The 22377-nt window shown below is 41.2% G+C and overlaps 1 protein-coding gene across 6 annotated transcripts in view; it reads right to left on the bottom strand.

The window, feature by feature from the left end:
- Positions 1–22171, bottom strand: part of LOC134222039 (segmentation protein cap'n'collar) — a 309662-nt gene extending 287491 nt beyond the window's left edge. The window contains exons 1-2 of one of the 6 annotated variants that reach the window (XM_062701196.1): positions 21858–22171; positions 2252–2674 (exon numbers count right to left, since the gene is read on the bottom strand). In XM_062701196.1, coding sequence (XP_062557180.1) covers positions 2252–2530 — 279 coding nt within the window. In that variant the 5' untranslated portion in view covers positions 2531–2674; positions 21858–22171. Of the gene's footprint in view, positions 1–2251; positions 2686–21857 lie in introns of those variants that run through there. The other 5 variants (XM_062701206.1, XM_062701201.1, XM_062701215.1 and 2 more) reach the window with 5 other exon arrangements.
- Positions 22172–22377: the final 206 nt, after the last annotated feature.

Raw genomic sequence — 22377 nt, 5'->3', positions numbered from 1 at the left:
TGGGAGAACCATCCATCGCGAAAATCGGAAGACTGCGGTTGGCCGGGCACGTAGCCAGAATGTCGGACAATAATCCGGTGAAAATGGTTCTCGACAACGATCCGACGGGAACAAGAAGGCGAGGTGCACAGCGGGCAAGGTGGATCGACTATTTGCGGAGCCTCCGCAGACTGCGTGGTTGGCAACGTGCAGCCATGAACCGAGCTGAATGAAGAAAACTTTTGTGTACTACACAGGCCACTCCGGCCTTAGTCTGATAATAAATAAATAAATAAGATCGTAGCACAGGCGGATTCAGTAGAATTTATAAAATTTTCTGAAAGGATTGATCATACATCAACAAAAGTGTCAAGTACTAATGCAGACCAACCGGCTTCGACGAGTGACGAAACGATTTCGGGAGAAGTATCAGCGTTGGACGAACCTTCCGATAGTAAAGTTCATCAGAAAGCGAGTTTTAAGACGTCAACGACATTGGTATTGCGCTCCCACCACAATCAGTTAAACCTGCTGTTTCAGAGCATGAGTTTTGGCGCAGTGGCCGAGAGCGCCGCTTTCCAGGCAAGTATTATGATTTCATTTCATATAGTACACCCAATATTTTTTTACACGGTTGGTATTCTTTAATTTTCCGGTTAACCAGACCTTTCACAACTTTTTAAATACCACCTGAATTTTCTTTGATTTTTTGTGTTTTTTTTTTTTTTATAAGGTCAACTTATAAATAACCGCGATGATTTTGTGGTTACTATAAATTTGTTATCCAATAATCTATCTATCTATCTATTTTTCTATATAATATAAATGAAATGGTCTGTGTTCGTATCCGCATACATCGAAAACGGCTGGATGCATCCAAGGATTTTCTTCATTCCTTCAGGAGATATGTTCGTTACAGTTTCCGACGATTTTATATGATATTTCCTTATGTGAAAATCACGTGTAAGGTTGAGTAAATCTTACAAAACTGAAATTAATAATAGTATGAAAGTTTAGCATATGGGGAGTTCACAACATGCATTTTAGCCTATTATGCAGGACAACGTCTGCCGGGTCGACTAGTATGTCATAAATATGTCGTGAGCCTATCAAGACGTATTTTTTCAATTCCACTACGGTAAAGTAATCTTGTGTTGACAAAAACAAACCGATTGTTGGTTACAATCTGGAGAGCTATTACGATCTGTAAAAATGCCCAACCGCACAGTAAACTAAATGTTTGTATCTGGTTTTGTTATAAATTTCTAACAAAATGTGTAATTTTCGCGATAAAATTGTAACAAAATTTGAAAGTTTTTTGTTTTAAGTAGTGTATTTTTTTTTATGCAAATAAATTTTAAACAACATCCGGCTCTTAATTTAAAAAAAATGATCTAAAAATTTAGTGTAACATAATAACATAGGTTCTAGTCGGGATCTCATCAAATTATATCAGCATTTCAAATGGAGCGAATAACGCTTTAAATATGAAAATTGTTCAATTTTGAATAAGTTGTAAGACTTTCTGAAAGATCATAGATTTTTAGACTAGACTAGAATTAGGATATTAGAAGTCAGTGAAAAATACTGAAAGTATATAAGGTTTAACTCAAATAATTGACAAAATGTGAATTCCTCCTCCTATTCCGGGTCTTCTATAAAAAGTTTGTTTTCGGAGCGATCATATAGCCTTACGAGAAAGGCAAAAATATTAATTATACATAACAGACCGTAATAAGCGATAAAAGCAAGAAATAACACGTTTAAATAGTTGCTTCTTTTGAAATGTTTAATCGGTGAAATTTATTATGAACCTGGTGAAATGTGATATCTGCGACGTTTATAAAATAAATATAAAACAAATTAATTAAAATGCTCGAATGTTGATGAAACAATCTCCACTTGAAGCTGATCGAAAACCGGAAGAATTAAAGAAAAGAAAACCAACCGGTGTTGCTTTTTAAAATCTAATGCTTTGTGTGTTTTGGCAGGTTTTTCATCTAAAAATAAGTCATTCGCCATTAAATATCTTAACGACCTGAGCATACATTTTCTTTTCATTTGTACATGTGTGAGAACCAATTTCGCAGTTCTCACCAATAACTTCATGTTTCGGAAGTGAGTAGGTATTCAGAAATTTTCCTCTATGGCGTACTTAGGTTGTATATACCAATCGTCCCGATAACCCACATCGAAAGTTCAAAACCCCCGCCACACCGTGTTATCTCATGCAGTGCTAAAAATCAAATTCGCGAAAGTTTCGGCGATTTACCTTGAGGTTGTACTTCGTGTAGTTATACAACGGCGAGTGGCTTCGGCTGCTGGCTTTGGCTCCGGTGTCACTGCTGGAGCCAGATTTGCTGCGGCTGGCACCGGTTTCCTCACCAACGGTGTCTGGTTTGGGGCCGAGATCGGTAGTGGTGGTCACGGTACCGATCACGGTGTCACCCCCGTCTGTGGCACCCATTCCCCCGTGCTTCGGCGAGCCTATTTCATCCGGCTCAGGCGTAAGCGATTGCATTCGCGGTAAATCTTCGTACTCCAATGCCATTCTTGTAGTTCAGTAGTTCATTGGGTTTCCAATTCCCTTTTCTTTTCGGCGGCCTCTCGAGGTTCTTATATCACTGTGATCACAACGTTCCACTAGATCCGCGTCGACACTACCCTCACTGGCATGAATCACACATCAACACTGCTGCGGATGGAGAAAACCGAGAGTGAGCAGCAGGCAAGCTGTTTCTCGCGAGAGAAAGTGTGACCGTGGTGCTGTTCGTGTTGGTTTTCTGTTATCAGCAGTCTTCCAGTTCTTCGTTCACCCGTCAGGTCTCGTTCGTATCACTGATAAGAGTTAGTAGTGGTCAGCAGCTGGGAAGGGGACGTGACGTGGGATTTAAAATTGAATGGTTTGTATTGCTGTCATTGGAACTAATCAATTTAGTTATTGGAGCTTATAAATGTTACAACGAGCGGCCACATTTTTGTTTCATTCGGCTATCGAATTATGGACGTTATATGTTTTGTTATATGTTCGCAGCATTGTGTTCGCCCCCAAATCATAAAAAATACACAAACACGTTTATAACATTGATAAAAAGTTATATCAAACTTCGAATAAATCGAATGCAAAATCTCTCAAACATGCAGGTAAAAGTTTTCCATAACTATTTTTTAGCAAACATCGCCATCTACTTGTTATAAGACAAGTTAGTACTGTGTCCCATCGTATTTCAATCTTAACAAATAGTCTTCAGTATCTCGTACTAATCGTACTTAACTTGAGTCAAGCATAAGAATGCGTATCTGTAAAGTAACAATCAAGTTGCAGAATTTAATGGATTAGTCTCGTCTTATAAGAAGATTTAATATTATCAAATTGCGTGAAAATCTGAAGAATGCCCTCTAAATTGGTTTCAAGTTTCAAATAACCTTATTCGAAATGCCACATCCCCTTAATAACTGGCTTGTATATGTCAACGACACAGGCAATCAAGCACCAAAACCAGTAATAAAGCGGTTCCATAAATCGTTTCGTGCGATGGCATGCTTTCGGAAGCAATATACCGTACCGAACATATTCCCGGACAAATCACATTTCACCTACACGGCGAAGAGTATTTTTAGCTCCGCTTTGCTCCTTCAAATTCTGCCAAACCTTGAACCTTCCCGCTTCAGTTTCGGGACCAAGGGCCCGGAATGGGAATCACAACAGAGATGTGCTAAGTGAATGCGAACGATGTTGTTGTTCACTTGGATTTAAATCGGCCGGTCAGGTGGTGGTGGGACGTTCGTTTATATATCGTTAGGCGATGGCGACGGTCTGTTTTCGTCTAAAACGCAAAACAAACAGTAGCGAGCTCGGACCAACACACTCAGCGCGCGGGCTGCTGCTGTGATGTTGTTTGCGCGATCTGATACGATTTTAGAAGTGCGATCACCTAGCAGATAGTCTAACTCAAGTGGATGAAAGCAATCTGGTTGGCATTTAGAATAGATTAAGTATAGAATTTTACAATACCTTTCTGCTACATGATAACGGTCCATATTTTGCCTTTCCTATACAAGACATTTTTACTGAAAGGCTACTTTCACTCCAAGAGTTCGGTGTTCCTAATACGCAGCAAAAAAAAATTCTTTGGATAACGAACAATGGAGGTTAACTTTTGAACATCCTTACCGATGTTGAACAAATCTGGAAAACATATTCTCTATCGGTCATTTAGAAAAACGGGAGGTGGTTGGTGTGAGGGGGTATATTGTTTAGAAAATGAACAATTCAGTAGAGTATAATGACCAATAGGCAAATTTATTTGAAACTCAGCGATCGCTTCGACAACTGGTAGTCAGATTGAAAACCATGAAAAACGTGATTGGGCTAAAAATAATCCAACGGAAACATGCCGAAGAACATTTTCTGATTTTCTGATCAAAATACTTAGAAACTGTGGTGATTGATGATAAATTATTTTTTCTTTGCAATCCACAAACTTGCGGATTTGTCAATTCCAATCGAAATCACGCATGATTGGTCGGAATAGAAAGATAACCGATATAAAAAAACCATAGCCAATAAAAAATGAAGGAATGTTGAATAAATATTGAGATAGTTTTGATGATCAAAAATTCAAACTAGAATGTAAACAAGCCGGTTCCACTCAATCTAGGGTAAAGTGTCCAATAGTGGACCCCCAACCAATAGTGGACCCTCCAGCTATTTTAGCATTAATTCAGCACAATGTAAACATTTTGCTATGAAATTTCATTAGGAGAACCTACCTTACAGACATATGATTTGACATGCATTTGAAATGCTATGTAAAGTAGAATTAGATGATTTTTTTACAATTCTATAGAAAATAAACACGGGAGTGTCCATTATAGAATTTTTTGGGGGGTCCATAATAGGGAAGAAGAACGTCCCGAAACGAAACATGAAAATCAAATGAAGTATCGACTATAGGGAAGCAATTTCCTATTATGGAGTCTACTATAGGGCCCAGGGGGTCTACTATAGGGCAAATCCAGTCAGACTTTAAAATGTTAATTTCAACAAATAACGTTGTGTATTTGAGTGTTTTATGTATGTATCGTGGAGAGATGCAGAACTTGTTAATAGATATCAAGCAGAATTAATATGTTGAAAATGTCTACTCTTTATGACAGGTACAGGGGATGGACAAAATAATTAGGATAGGCAAAATTTGAGTAAAATTAGATGAGTTGTAACCGTAACTATCTTAGTTATCATCCGATTTTGACAATTCAGGCATGCCCGAACTAGAAAATTAATGCAGTTTGACGGTATGTCCATGGAACCGACTATGGCCACCGGATTCCGGAGATATTCCGGGTTTTTCGGAGATAGGTTTAAAACCGTAAATTTTAGGTGGATATTAATAATATTAGTAACCACAAATGAAGTAGGGCTCTTGCTGATTGGAACCATATATTGAGATTTGGAATCGGACCAGAATCAAGTGAGATATGGCCATTTCTTTATAATCGGTTCCGATCGATACTTATCAAAGGGGTCAGGCCACAACTTCATTTGAATCTCGCTTTTTGATAGATCGTCCACTATGATTTTATTCTAGAAGGCTTCTAATGTGTCAAGAATGAAAAACCAATTGAATAAACGGATCCTGGAGTCGCTGGGATGTCCCCGGGGAACCTGTGAATGGGGACATTTAAGTTTTAGCACCAAAATCAGTCATTCGACGGCTCTTTTTTCATGGTTTTCGATCAGGAAGCGAAGTATGAATATAAAATGGTCCATTGACGGCTCTGACCGCTTCCAGGATCTACGGATTGGCCCCGGGGAACCTGTGGAAGGGGACATTTTAGTTTTAGCACCAAAACCAGTCATTCGACGGCTCTTTTTTCATGGTTTTCGATCAAGAAGCGAAGTATGAATATAAAATGGTCAATTGATGGTTCTGCCCGCTTTCAGGACCTACGGATTGGCCCCGGGGAATCAGTGGAAGGGGACATTTTTGTTTTACCGCCAAAACCAGTCATTCGACGGCTCTTTTTTCATGGTTTTCGATCAGGAAGCCAAGTATGAATATAAAAGGACCATTGACGGCTTTGACCGCTTCCAGGACCTACTGGTTGCCCCCGAGGAACCTTTGGAAGGGGAAATTTTAGTTTTTACACCAAAATCAATCATACGACAGCTCTTCTTTAATATAAGCAAAGTATGAATATAAAATTGACCATTTATGACTCTGACCGCTCTCAGGACTTACAGATTCCCCCCGGAAAACCAGTGGAAAGGAACATTTAAGTTGCAGCACCAAAACCAATAACTCAACGGATTTTTTTTTTTCGTGATTTTCGATCAGAAAGCGAAGTAGGAGTATAAATTGGACCATGGATTAGACCGCTTCCAGGACTTACGAATTGCCCCCGGGGAGCTATGGAAAGAGACATTTTAGTTTTAGCACAAAAACCAATCATTGGACGGCTTTTTTCGAAAAGCGAGATTCAAATGAAGTTGTGGCCTGACCCCTTTGATAAGTATCGATCGGAACCGATTATAAAGAAATGGCCATATCTCACTTGATTCTGGTCCGATTCCAAATCTCAATATATGGTTCCAATCAGCAAGAGCCCTACTTCATTTGTGGTTACTAATATTATTCAATTTTCAACATCAACTTCTTCTAATATCCACCTCAAATTTACGGTTTTGAACCTACCTTCAAAAAACCCGGAATATCTCCGGAATCCGGTGGCCATAGTCGGTTCCATGGACATACCGTCAAACTGCATTAATTTTCTAGTTCAGGCATGCCTGAATTGTCAAAATCGGATGATAACTAAGGTAGTTGCAACACATCTAATTTTACCCAAAATTTGCCTATCCTAATTATTTTGTCCATCCCCTGGAGAGCAAAATTCCGCTACTAGGAGGTCCACTATTGGGCATTTTACCCTAACTCAGCTCACTCTAGAATAGATTCTTATTAAACTTGCCTATAGTTAACCACTAACCAATAGTGGACCCTCCAACCACAGACGGACTTGTATGTCTGTTCTCTGTGCTCCAACCATAGTTGCTTGTGGTTGCTTTATCACAGCATAATATAAACATTTTTCTATTGAATTTCATCGGGAGAACCTAACTTAATTAATCAAAACGAAGGAAATTTACTGTACTTTAAGGAAAAAATATAAATGCAAATCATTTCTAGTTTTCTACTGACAATTCGCACTTTCTTCTTTATTCCCGTCATCAAACGCTGCACACCTCCGGAGACAACTTCCTTGGCACAATTGTTCCACATTTTGGTCATCTGAGTCGCGTCCCGAGCTGTTTATCCACTTTTCTTAAGCTTCCGCTTCATTATTGCCCAAAATGTCTCGACGGGCCAGAACTGCGGGCAGTTGGGTGGATTATGTTTTTATTGTTGAAATCTACAGGATGCGGCAGAAAATAATGCGAAAATTAGTCCTATTTCTTTAAAATCACATTTGAACTGCTTCAAGCAATAATCTCAACATTTTCGAATTCATTTATCATTATAAGGTCCTTTCAAACAAATTTACTGCTTTATTTCTATTAATAATATCCTCAAGACGACGCCAGAGCTAGAACACGCCTTTCAAACCTTGTCCTCCGACATCGACTGCCATGTGCATGTTATGGCTGACGTTAGGGTCTTTACACAAGGTTTGCAGACTCGTGCTTCAACATGCGTCCCAATCGTATAACCCAACGGATCAAGATCCGGACTGCCGATCCTTTAAAATTCCAATAAACAATTCGGTGTTGATTATAACCCCAACATAAATGAAAACTGGTAGCAGTTTCAAACCGTTGGACGCTCCCAAGCCAAACATCATGACACCAGCCAGATTGTTTCGGAATTTAAACTCCACTTTCTCCAGAACGGCCTTTGGCGTCAGCATCGATGCTGAAAAGCTTCCGCGTCGGAAGATAGGATTATAAATTTTTCCTTCTTCAACAAAGAAAGCAATTTTTTGAACGAGTCACTCGTAGTTCCTATACCCGGTCCGTAATCAAGTGGCGTTTCACTCAAGCTTTGAAAGGTACATGCAAGTCTTCTTTGATGGTTTTCGCTTGGATTTCTCAGAAATTTTGACTTCCTTGGCAATATTTCTGGTGGAACGCACCAGGTTGCGAGCAATCTTTCCACGAGCCGATTTGATCACGTTTGGCATACGCGCAAATCTCGGACGTCCACTTCCCGGCTTCCGCTGCTCAGACCCATCATGCAGAGACATTTTAAGGCGATAAACCACGGACACAAATTTCATCCATTTGCTTCAAAAATATACATGTTTATTTCCAAAATGGTAATATGTTTGAATCAAACATATTTATTTTTAAAACCAAATTAAATCCCTGTTTGTTTCATACATTTACTAGTGGGCAGCCCCTCGCTCGCTCTTGCAAAAGTAAACAAACACTCGAGTTCGGATCGGATCCGATCGGAAGCAGCAGAGGAGTAGATGCAAGAGTAGAAGCAGATGTTTTCTTGCTTCCAAATTAATGATAAGGATGTTTTTCAGGTACAGAAAGGTAAGTAAATGAAATATGAACTTTTGGAATTGTGAAATCTGGTAGTCAAATGCTACCAGAATATGAAAATTGGTAGAATTGATATCAAAATATTATGAGTGGTCGAACGAAAACAATAATATCCATGTTTGCTTCAAACATTTAGCTGGTTGAAACGCACATTTGATTCAAAAAAAGTTTTCGTTCGCTTCAAATGCAACAATATGTTTGATCCAAACATATTTATTTTTGATGCCAGAACAAACTGAATTTATGTTTGGATTTACCTAGAATATGTTTGTTCTTAACGTAGTTTTTTTTTGCGTGACTGTGGCCAAAAGCTATCCTACCACCATTGCAATATCATTTGGTGTCTTCAAGGCGAGCACTAATCACTTCTTTTGGGTACATTTTTACAAATTTGCAATACAACAATTACAATCTCTCGGTACGACATTTGAAAGTAAACATAAACAAATATACTTTCAACGAAATTAGTCACTAGCTACTCGAATTGATCCAATATTCAAGTTTAAACATTTTTGCATTATTTTCTGCCGCACCCTGTACGTTATTATCGCGGTACAACTGGATGACTTCCCGGCTGTAGTGGTAGCTCGCCAAATCTGGCCAAACCATCACGGGACCTTCATGGGTTTTCATGAAACTTAGTACGCGATTTTTGAGACATTCTTCCTTGTACAGCTTAGAGTCCATCATCTTATTCGCTGCATATCCCTCGCCAAATCATCAGTTTTTTTTTTTTGAAAAATGTGCCCATAAAAGCAAACTTAATCTCGCAGGAACAACTCCTCGTGCCGTTGCCATGCAGAATTTTTGGCCAGGAAGCTGTCCTAAATCCATTTTGACGTAGGTTTCACCGTCGATGAGCAGGATTATCAAAAGGGGTGTGCAGAATATTTTCTCTCCTCTCGGCTTCCATCTGGAATAATTTTTGACTCGCTGCACGAAACACTATGGAATTTATACCAGAGAAAGTGGACGCCTACCCGAGTAGAAAAAAATAGCTCAATAATATCAAATGTTGATGAAATAGCAAAATGAGATATGGACATGATTGATATAAGAGATAAAAGATCAGACGACAATATCAATATTTTGCACTAAAATATCATAAGGAGATCAAGTTATGCTGTTTGTAATAAGTGATCAATATCATGTGCCATTAGTTTGTTCTTATCCATAGCATATCTTGATATTTAAATGATATTTCGGTGCAAATTTTTGATATTGTTACCTGTTATTTTATCTCTTATATCAATCAAGACCATATCATGTTTGTTATTCTGTTCATGGCTTCTACCCGGGTAGGTAGACATACTGCTGTAAAATAATTCTTGCAGCGGTCACTTTCCGTGCCGCTGCAATACAATAAATGATTCCGGATTCTAACTGAACAGAGCTTTAAATCACTCTAACAAAGAATAAAAAAAAATTAACATCTAGCATGAGACAACGGGCAGGACTTTTACACAAGACCCAGTGGACCAGTGGAGAACTTTTCGCTTTACGAAAAGTTTTCTCCTTACCGGGGCGGGGTTCGAACCCACACTCCATTAGCACCGCTGACCGCATGACCACGGAACGCACAGGAAATGCAAAATTGTGCTACAAGGAGGTTCACTATTTGGTCATTTTACCCTTTAACCACAGACAAACAGACATAGCACTCGTTCATTGATTTACTGGTCAATTCAAATAATTATTAGTTAGCCAATCGATCACTCGTGGCGCGCGCATCGGATTTGCTCTAGTTTGACGTTTGATCACTACCGCCATCTGGTTCGTGATTTGCTCAACTAACTGATATCAACAGTTAGTGTTTGAACGACGATGAGTTTGATGAGTGAATGTACAATGTGTTATGGCTGTTTGTCTGTGCTTTAGCTTTTGAACCCTTTGATCGATTTTCACCAAAATTAGGACACATATTTTCTATTCTTAGCAGACGATCATCAAGGAATTTCAGAATAAATTCTTCTAATTGATTCAGATTTAATTCAAAATATCTCTTTGAAATGCAGAATAAAATCATTCCTCCTCAAAAGGCTTCCACAAATTTGAAGCATTTACACAAATTTGAACTTGTTATAAGACGAGTTTGTACTATTCAATTTAATTCCACTACTTTATTGTACCTTTGACAGATACGTATTTCGACCTCAACAGTAAGGCTGCTTCAGTGTCTCGTACTTTGACTTTGAACTTGCAGCGCGTGGCGGCCTGAATGCTATTTGGCTTAGCATGCGCCCAATCGTGGTCAGGAGTTCCGGGAGTGCCAATTAGCACATCAGGATCAATACCAGTGAGATCCTTATTATGTCACTCTGGCCGCGTGTTAACGGACATTGTCTTGGATATCGTAATATTGTGAAAGCGAGGGCTGGCAGTCTGACTTGGGCTGATCTGGCTCTGAACACGTAAGTGTCAACCTTTGCATGGCCTCCCCATGGATAACCATGGGATCATTAAAGACGACTCGTCCAGTAGGCTTTTTCGGCAGCCCAATAAAAATGAGTGACTCCAAAAATAATTCTTTTAACGATGCCTTAGGCATGGATGTGGTAAATCCGTTTGCCAAGGGGGGTCTTACCCGAGAAGATGAGTTCTCAGCCCAAAAAGCCGAAAGGCACCAACTATACGCCGGGTCGCCGGGCCGCAAGACCGAAAATCCCTGGCAGCTAGTCAGTAGGGCAAAGCGGAAGTCCAGCGGATCTCAACTCGCAAAGAAAGTTAAGGACAGAGGCGAGGCCTTGTTGGTGAAAACTGATAGGGATAGGTACGCCGAGGTCCTTAAATCGACGCGGGTGGCCGAAAAGCTTTCGGCGGTAGGTCAGAACATGAAGAGCGTCGGACGTACCAAGACCGGTGAGATGACGAGGCAAGCAACTGGACGAGGTCACGTATACTGACGACATCGTCTCTGCTGAACGCCTAAGAGGCTGTCCCTTTGGCACGCAGGTAGCCTACCTTAGGTTACCGGCTGCGGAAGCCAAAAAGGTAATGGAGCGAGGGAAGTTGAAGATCGACTGGTCGATATGCCCAGTAAACAAACTACAGCCGCCTTCAGTGGACAGGTGCTATTGGTGCCTAGAGTCGGAGCACAAGTCCTACAACTGTAAGGGCCCAGACCGTAGCAACCCGTGTCGTCGTTGTGATGAGGAAGGGCACAAGACGCAGGAATGTGATAAAGCACCAAAGTGCCTCATCAGCGCCAGCAAAAAGCAGGTCTGTAACTGTAATCACGTTATAGGTGGACTTTCGTGTCCCCGTGAAGCCGTGCAAGTAAGGAGCTGAATCTTAACCACTGTGCAACTGCCCAGCAGCTGCTGTGGCAGTCGGTCTCGGAGTCGAGGACCGATGTCGCCCTCCTGTCCGATCCGTGACAGATGGCGGCTATCTGCACCATGGGATGGTACCCAATCAAAGAGGTGGTCCTCTGCTCCTCTGCTGAGGGTGTCGCGATAGCAATGATCAATGGTGTGTTCTATTGTAGCTGCTATGCCCCACCAAGGTGGCCATTAGAACAGTTCAACCAGATGATCGATAAGCTATTGTCCGACCTAGTGGGTCGTAAGCCGGTCATCATAGCAGGAGATTTTAACGCTTGGGCAGTGGAGTGGGGCAGCCGCTGTCAAGCGTTACTAGAGGCGCTAGCGAAGCTTGTACTGCCTTCTTCTTCTTCTTCTTCTTATTGGCATTACATCCCCACACTGGGACAGAGCCGCCTCGCAGCTTAGTGTTCATTAAGCACTTCCACAGTTATTAACTGCGAGGTTTCTAAGCCAGGTTACCATTTTCGCATTCGTATATCATGAGGCTAGCACGATGATACTTTTATGCCCAGGGAAGTCGAGACAGTTTCCAATCCGAGAATTGTCTAGATCGGCACCGGGAATCGAACCCAGCCACCCTCAGCATGGTCTTGCTTTGTAGCCGCGCGTCTTACCGCAAGGCTAAGGAGGGCCCCCTTGCACATTATATTTATGCATTATATTGAAAGGAAAGTTACTTAATGAATATCATCAAGGAATTTCAGAATAAATTCTTCTAATTGATTCAGATTTTATTCAAAATATCTCTTTGAAATGCAGAATAAAATCATTCCTCCTCAAAAGGCTTCCACAAATTTGAAGCATTTACACAAATTTGAACTTGTCATAAGACGAGTTTGTACTATTCAATTTAATTCCACTACTTTATTGTACCTTTGACAGATACGTATTTCGACCTCAACAGTAAGGCCGTCTTCAGTGTCTCGTATTTTGACCAGTGTTGGTAAAAACCTAATTTCTCAAATCTCATCCACGATTCAAATCAAGCGCGAGACAAACCTCACCCGAATCATGGCCCAGGGAATCGTTCATAATTCGACTCGCGATTTGCATCATTGCGTGATTTTTGCGTGTTATTCTTCGTTAAATTCATCGGAATAAATTTCTTTGTTTAAAACAATGGATAACAAATCCATACGTAAACATAAAATGCGCTTCGATTGGGTATTGACACTTTTTGGAGCGAAATCATTTTTCGGAGAATGAGCGAAACGATGCGATTCTGCGTGAAAAACTTATGTGCGATGCTCTCCATGCAGAATCGCAAGTAAATCAGCTCGTGCATGAGGCTTCGCTGAGTGAGATTTGAGCATGATTCTACCAACACTGATTTTGACTTTGAACTTGTGACGCGTGGCGGCCTGAATGCTATTTTGTAACGGCGGTGGTGGCTTAGCATGCGCCAGACCGTGGTCAGGAGCTCCGGGAGTGCCAATTGGCACATCAGGATCAATACCAGTGAGATCCTTATTATGTCACTCTGGCCGCGTGTTAACGGACCTTGTCTTGGATATCGTAATATTGTGAAAGTGAGGGCTGGCAGTCTGACTTGGACTGATCTGGCTCTGAACACGTATGTGTCAACCTTTGCATGACCTCCCCATGGATAACCATTGGATCATTGAAGGCGACTAGTCCAGTAGGATTTGACGGCAGCCCAATAAAAATGAGTGACTCCAAAAATAATTCTTTTGACGATGCCTTAGGCATGGATGTGGTAAATCCCTTTGCCAAGGGGGAGTCTTACCCGAGAAGACGAGTTCTCGGCCCAAAAAGGCGAAAGGCACCAACTATAGGCCGGGTTGCCGGGCAACAAGACCGAAAAGCTTTCAACGGTAGGTCAGGATGTGCAGAGCGTCAGACGTACCAAGACCGGTGAGATAACGAGACGAGCAACTGGACGAGATCACGTATGCGGACGACATCGTCTCTGCTGAACGCCTAAGAGGCTGTCTCTTTGGCATGCAGATAGCCTACCTTAGGTTACCGGCTGCGGAAGCCAAAAAGGTAATGGAGCGAGGGAAATTGAAGATCAGCTGGTCGGTATGCCCAGTAAACAAACTACAGCCGCCTTCCATGGACAGGTGCTATCGGTGCTTAGAGTCGGGGCACAAGTCCTACAACTGTAAGGGCCCAGACCGTAGCAACCTGTGTCGTCGTTGTGGTGAGGAAAGGCTCAAGGTGCAGGAATGCGATAAGGCACCAAAGTGCCTCATCAGCACCAGTAAACGCAAGCCTGTAACCACGTTATGGGTGGACTTCCGTGTCCCATCGGAGAGACAAACAAGAAGAAGCCGTGCAAGTAAAACAGCTGAATCTTGTGCAACTGCCCAGCAGCTGCTGTGTCGCCTTATGTAACACTCATGTCCAATCCGTACAACGTCCCTGTTGATAACGGCAATTGGGTGGCGGCGGGGCGTTACCCGATCCAAGAGGTATTACACTCCTCTGCTGAGGGGGTTAGTGACAAAAGGTCGAAAGACAAAAGGTCGAAAGGACAAAAGGTCGAAAGACAAAACGTCGAAAGACTAAAGGTCGAAGGGACAAATGGTCGAAAAGGACAAAAGGTCGAAAGGACAAAACGTCGAATAGTACAAAAGGTCGAAAGGGACAGAACGTCGAATGGGACAAAAGGCCCAAAGAAATAAATGATCAATAAGATCAAAAGGTCAAAAGGCACAAAAGGTCGAAATAGACAAGAAACTGAAACGGAGAGAATCAATCCCGCACCAGAGTTGCCTTACACAATTGACAAAACTATGCCTTTACACACCGGTGTATTTTTAATGCGCGCACTTGCGTGGCTGCGACGTGCACTATTTAGACAGATTGAAGTGACATTTAGAAAATTTAGATCTCCATCTATTATTTGCACTTATTCAATGATTTTTTTTTTCAATTGTTAAAAAAAGTGGAAAATAAAAGAGCAATTTTTTTGCCAACTGTATAGGACAATTCTGTCTCGCGCAATACAAATTTTATTCATTTCTCAAATTAGCAATCTTTTTTATCTATAACAGAACTATCTAGATATTCATAATATTGGTTAATAGTAGTTACTCCTTCTTTGAAAATTGCTCATTCTTCAACTTTGATTGATGATATGAGTGTGTTATCTCTGCTTGAAAATAAATGCATTTAACAAATTTCTTTAGAATACACCCAACTTGTTCTTTATCGACCTTTTGTCCCTTTAGACATTTTGTTCTTTTCGACCTTTTGTCCTTTTCGACCTTTTGTCACTTTCGACCTTTTGTCCTTTCGACCTTCTGTCCCTTTCGACCTTTTGTCTTTTCGACCTTTTGTCCTTTCGACCTTTTGTCTTTTCGACCTTTCGTCTTTCGACTTTTTGTCCTTTCGACCTTTTGTCTTTCGACCTTTTGTCATAGATTCCTGCTGAGGGTGTCGCGATAGCCAAGATCAATGGTGTGTTCTATTGTAGCTGCTATGCCCCACCAAGGTGGCCATTAGAACAGTTCAACTAGATGATTGATAGTCTATCGTCTGACCTAGTGGGTCGTAAGCCGGTCGACAGGAGATTTTAACGCTTGGGCAGTAGAGTGGTGCAGCCGCTGCACCACTCGAAGGGGTGAAGCGTTACTAGAGGCGCTAGCGAAACTTTTTTTTTCCGCAGAATTTTTATTGAATTGACACATTATGTACGCAATTATGTAGTAAGCGTTAATAGAAAAATTTGTATAACATTAAGTTTTGAAAACAGCTTTATGATTTTGTTCAGCGGCGCTGCCAAAATTTTTGATAATACACGACCGTACAAGGCAGTATGGTTGAGGTTTAAATTTGTTTCGAGATTCCGCGGAATTCCGTTAAATTTCGTTTAGGGGTAGTTTTTTTTCTAGCGAAATTTTTGTAATTTTACGAAACGAAATCAAGAAATCAGATTTCGCCATGCTAAAATTCCGCGAAATTTCTGGGGAATTTCGTTTCGAACCATCTGAAACGAAATTTTTCGAAATACCGCATATGCTCAATTCCGCTAGCACGTTCAGAAGAAACGGGGCCGAGTCATTGATTGACATAACGTTTATCAGTCCTGGTCTGGTACCAGACTTGAACTGGAGGGTGTATGAGGGTTACACTCATAGTGATCATCTAACAATTCGCTTTAAGATCAACTATGGTGTGCAACATCCGCGGTCCGGGGATCCCTGTCAGTTCCGTGGGTGCATGACCAATCACATCGACAGCGAAGTTTTTACCGCGGCCCTGGGACCGGAAGTCAACACTGAAGGTCTAAGTGGGGATGCGTTGCTAGCTGTCCTATCACGCGCGTGCAATGCCACCATGCCGAGTAAAGTCCTGCTGAGAAATGGCAGACGCCCGGTGGAGTGTTGAGATTACGGCCTTTCGATCAACCCTGGCAGTACAATTCAGACCGATTTGGTTGCAGTAACTTGTGTATGACTGAATTTGATCGTATATTAGTAATATAAACTTCTTTACAATATGTGTGCTACTTGGGAAGGCTAGACGAAGGATGCAGCGAGCCCGCACGGAGGATAAAAGAGCGGACCGCCGTGAAGTGTTTCGAGCTTCGAAATTGGCTTTTAACAAGGCCATCAAGAGTAGCAGTAGCAGTAAGAGAATGTGTTTCGACAAACTATGCGAAGGAGCTAACGCGAAACCGATGGTGGACGACCTCCTGCACTGCAAGGCAATATGAGTGCGGCCGAAATGGTGGCTCCGGTGATGAATGAAGAGTTACTCGCGGTGGCTAAATCCCTGGTAACGAACAAAGCTTCAAAGCTATCAAGCAGTTCGGTTTTCGCAAGGGGAAGTCCACGTTGGACGCTTTTAACTCGGTGGTTGAGACCGCCGAGATAGCGATTCTATAGAAAAGGCGAGTTGTTCGATACTGTGCGTTAGTGACACTTGATGTGAAGAACGCATTCAATAGCGCAAGCTGAGATGCCGTCGCGCTCTGTGGGCCTGTACCGGACTTTGGAAAGCTATTTCCAGAACCGTGTACACCCGATTCTTTTTTTTACACGGGGGATGCGTTCCGTGTAAAAAAAGTTTTCAGTTCAAAATTCGAAAATCCGTGTAAAAAAAGTTTTATGATTTCTCGACGAATCATGCAAAATGGAACAACTCAGCAAAAATTTTGTATGGAATTTTTTTTACACGGCCGTGTAAAAAAAATCCGTGTAAAAACAGAATCGGGTGTACTACTCTACGAGACCGATGCCGATCAGAGAAGCGTTCCTATTACCGCAGGAGTTCCGCAAAGTCCAATACTGGGCCCGGCATTATCGAACCTTATGTACGACAAGGGTTCTGAAGCTAAAGTACCCACCTGGTGTTAAGATCGTCGGCTTCTTCGATGACGTAACCTTGGAGGTCTATGGGGAGTCATTCTCGAAGTAGAACTGACCGCAGCACACGCGAACAGCACTTTGGCTGCGGTCAGTTCTACCACCGGATCTTCGTCCGTGGCCGGATAACCAATTTTGTTCCGAGAATAGACTGTAAGTCGAATCGATACCTACCAATGATGTATCACGCGCCTCCACATGCATCCATGCTCCAAGACGAGAGAAACTAAAGCGTGGTAAGTCTAATTTCATAATTTCTAGCTAATAGGCTTTTTGCTACTGAAGTTAACGGCACAAAACATCGCCCCTTCTTCTCTTTTGGTATTCCCCTTGATAAGGGACAGAAAAAGTCACTTCAACTAAACTCAAACAAGTGACATCGAGTCAGTTCTTTCCAAATTTCTCCGCACGTGTATGGATAGCAGCAAGCGTCGACTATCGGTATAAGCATTGTTGTGTCAAATCTGAAGTTCAGCTTGCCACATTTATACTCCATTTGAAATCTCGAATTATGAATATCTTCTCTTCTTCTTCTTCTCTTCTCATTGGCATTACATCCCCACACTGGGACAGAGCCGCCTCGCAGCTTAGTGTTCATTAAGCACTTCCACAGTTATTAACTGCGAGGTTTCTAAGCCAGGTTACCATTTTTGCATTCGTATATCATGAGGCTAGCACGATGATACTTTTATGCCCAGGGAAGTCGAGACAATTTCCAATCCGAAAGTTGCCTAGACCGGCATCGGGAATCGAACCCAGCCACCCTCAGCATGGTCTTGCTTTGTAGCCGCGCGTCTTACCGCACGGCTAAGGAGGGCCCCATGAATATCATTTAATATAACATTTTGAAGCTAGATTTTTAACAGATTATGCATCTGTTTGGTATTTAAAATGAAACAACCATTTATTTGTTCAAATCAGCCACAATTTAAAATATTCATTCAGCCCTAGTTGATGTGAATTTTTCATGCTTCATTATCAATCGGCTAGTGAATATCAAGCCGTAAATTTTTCTTGGGAATTTGACAGTATGACGCGAGTTATTCGAGCCCGTATTTCCTAGCGTGTGATTAAAACAAACACGAGTCAATGACGAAACGGTCTACTGAGTGTCGATGCAAGTGATAGTAAAATGAAGAATTCCGTCCTTGCTCTTGATAATCAAACTTATTTAATTAAAAATTAACTGGAAATGCGTTATCCGTAGTTGTCACGGTACGCCTTGACAGGTTCAACTCTTTCATTGCCCACGAATTCGTGAATTTGAATATACACAGGATTCTGTTTTTACACGATTTTTTATCACTCGTATTTTTGATCGTGTGACTTCATTTTGCCACCAAAATCTTTGCAACATGTTTCAAAAAATCCTAAATATGTAGTCTGACAAATGCAGTTATACTCTATGCCCTGAAAAGTTGAGAAAATTTACAACCCGAAAGATCCCCTCGACCAGATACCGATCCCGTCAGCCACGACTTTGTAATACCGTGTTTTTACCGACTAGGCTGTCTAAGGGTGTTAAAAAATGTTTTCTGTCGATTAAACTAAACGGAACTTAGTAATTGAGATGTCATGTCCGTTCGTTTATGCTTACAGAATGAATGACATAATTTTTGGAATTTCACTTTTGTTGTTAGAATTAATTGTGTAATCATTTCGATTTAGCTCCATTATCATTTCCTTTCGTTTGCTTTGTCACATTTATTAATATATAACAATACTAGATTGTCACAAATGTTCCGAACTATTAATTCATAGTCATCCCAAATAGTGTGTTCTACATACGTTCAGTTCTGCTTAATAAGCACGGTTCTGTCAATTGGAAACAAACCATTTCACACCGAGGTGTGAACGGTAGCTGCACGAATAATCTTCAAACCGTCATGCATTGTAGAGGTGAGAGCGGGTTACCTTGCGGTGCCTTGGTAACATTTTACGATCCAATTTAACTGAAGCCTAGATTTTTTCGGTTTTCATTCAATTGAGATGGTATGATTCTTTAAAATTATGGAATCTTTCCCTATCATGGCGAATTGTGTGGCTAGCTACATTTAATTATTAGTAAGACCGTTACGAATACAAACAGGCTTTCAGCGTTTCGATTGCTAAAGAAGATGGAAAAACAATTCAAAAGAGCGAAACTGCTTTTGTAAGAAAAAGCTTTTCCCCCTTGTTTTGATACAAAAGCAGTTTCGCCCTTTTGAAATGTTGGAGCCGAAATGATCAAATAAGAATGAGGCTTTTCAATTTCATTAAATTCATTCGAAATTTAGAAAAAAATAATTAGAAACGTCCAATAATTTAAACGAATAATTTTAATTCACCAAATTAATGATCAATAAAATATTTTGAAACTCCATATCAATTTGTTCTAAATGTAAAAAAATCCCGGTCTTACAAGACCAATTTTTTGTTGTTGCTTTTGTTATTTCCTTCAGGCTACCCACTATTTTAATATACAAATCATTTTTTCACTGAGATCTCTGGTAAGTTGCAAATGATTCGCATCAGAATTTTACAGAGCCGCGACAAAAAACGACATTCTAAAGTTGAGACTCGGAAAAACAAAAAATCAGCCAGCCAACCAATCATTTTCTCCGAAATATATTTACGAGGGCCCTCCTTAGCCTAGCGGTAAGATGCGCGGTTATAAAACAAGACCATGCTGAGGGTGGCTGGGTTCTATTCCCGGTGTCAGTCTAGGCAATTTTCGGTTTGGAAATTGTCTCGACTTCCCTGGGCATAAAAGTATCATCGTCTTAACCGCATGATAAACGAATGCAAAAATGGTAACTTAGCTTAGAAACCACTGTGGAAGTGCTGAATGAACATTAAGAAGCGAGGCGGCAATGTCCCAGTGGGGGTTGTAATGTCTATAAGAAGAAGAACATATTTACGAAATTGGCTTCAAAACTAACCATTTTTGTCCGACCTTTGCTGCGCGGGAAACTTCACTGTTTTTCAAGAGGTGAGCCAGCCTAGGGCTGCAAACCTCTATAATAAAGATATATAAAAAAAATATAAAACTTCACTGTAGTTCTTTTCTCGAACTCGGATAGTTATTGTAGCGATTTTTTTTCCATTAGCGCGATTCGTCAGAATACCAACAACCGTTATTGTTTGATACACAATTTTTCTTCATAACTTTGAAACGCAACAGCCGATAGTTACCAAATTCAATAGTGATCCGCTTAGCCTTTAAGCACAAGCCTCCCAGAATCCAAAACTAGATGCACTCGCGTTTTCAAAGGCACCCAATTCAAAACGCAAACCATGCACAACTGTTATTTTTATTGTAGGGTGGTGTCAATAGGATACACCGCGCGGCTGTTGTAATGTTTCCAAATGCGCATTTGCACAAGATTCCACGCGGCGTTTCACATTCGAAAGGAACAACCGCACCTTAGGAAACGCCGCAATGTTATCTCTCCATAAGAATCGAGTATACGGGCAGCAAAAAGCGCAATGCGTTGTTACCTGTGGTGGGGAGCGCTGTCTGTACTTTTGGGCAAATGCGTTAATATTATTGCACGCATGTTGTGTTGCAGCAAAGCTGGAATAATAAAAATAACAGTTGTGCATGGCTTCTGTTTTGAATGGGGAGCCCTTGAAAACGCGAGTGCATTTAGTTCTGGATCCTGGGAGGCTTGTGCTTAAACCAGATTTGAACATAGCATACACACTAACTTTTTCATTTTCGAGCTCGGCGGAATCGGGCACCGCTGTAGTTCAGCAAATTTCAGAACTGAACTTCGGCAGAAAACTTCGTTTATTACTGATTCTCGGCAAAATGTTTACTGTATCCCAGCAACCGAAACGTCACTTTTACTGAGATCTCGGGAAGAATCATGTTTGCTAAAACTCGGCGGTGCCCATCTCGGGAAGATAAAAAAATGCAGAGATCTCGACGAAAAAAGAAGTTTGTGAGAACCATTTGGGAGGCAAAAATAAAAAAGAAAATTGAAATGAAAATGTTACCGAAGGTGGAAACCACTTGCTATCAGAGTGGTCACCACTAATCAATTGGCCCCGTGTTACGGTAATCAATTTCCTGGCTTTATTGAACACAGCAGTGATGATTCAGCGGCAATATTTGAATTTGTTCAAAGCATCACCTTTGTGTGCATGTGCAAATTAATCTTGATATCATTAATATTGTTTTTATCATTTTGTTCTCTTCTGCATGTCGCAAGCTTAGCTGATGCAATATTCAAAATTATATAACATCCATGCTGGGAAAATTTAGTATAGAATCAACTCTTCAGTTTGTATCAATCCCTCTTCTAATGTTTTCAAATGTCGCTGAATATGTAAAAGCTCCAGCGATTACTTATCACAGGAACTCCATTTATTTGCATGGATATTCATCGGTAAGACGTCAGCATCTGGTCACTAAATTCACTTTTTTTTTGCGACAACATTCATCGCCTGTCGCTGATATTTCTTCTGCTGCGCCTTATTTTTTTGATTCCAATATCTATCCACCTTAGTAGAATAGTGATTCCCACGTTTCGTACCACAAACAATACTAACACAGCTCTTCGTTCATATCTCGTTACTATATCGCCGTTCCGTTGCTACTCAGCTTCGAACTCACACTCACGTATTCGCACGTTCACTTGGAAGACTGCTCATAACCAATATATAAGTACTAATCACCTTGCTTAGCAAAATTCCGCCGAAAAAATATCCCTCAAACGGATCCAAGAAAACCAACTCTCCCAGCGCACACACCGCCCGTAAGGCATACCACGTCACTCCACGAAAAAGTTTTCCACACGTTTTCCACCAGCGCGAAGAATCCCGCCCGAAGAACTTTCGTCACCACTTCCACAGCAACCTGCACGTGAGCCTGCTCTGATTTTAGAGTTTTCAAATTCCAGCAAAAATGTTGTTGCCACGGCCAACAGTTTTAGCACTTGCTTCGATTCCGATCCGACGCACTCACGATCACGATCGACTACTACGATGATTGTCTGCCTGGTATGGTGGTAAGACCTCTTTCGCTGCCTTGCCGCGAACTTCTCGCGCAGAGCACGATCTCGGGGGTTTTTCGGGGCTGCTGGCTGTTGTTGGCTGATGGTGGGCACACACATGCACGATCGCTACTTTGTGAAATTATTAGCGTAGATGGGTTGGGAAGCGGGAGAGCTGGCTGCCTGACACGCTGTTCGCGTTT

The sequence above is a fragment of the Armigeres subalbatus genome, chromosome 1 (genome assembly GCF_024139115.2).
Source record: "Armigeres subalbatus isolate Guangzhou_Male chromosome 1, GZ_Asu_2, whole genome shotgun sequence".
NCBI lineage: Eukaryota > Metazoa > Arthropoda > Insecta > Diptera > Culicidae > Armigeres > Armigeres subalbatus.
The sequence above is the reverse complement of the archived record's forward strand: the minus strand, read 5'-3'. Positions and strand labels throughout refer to the sequence as shown.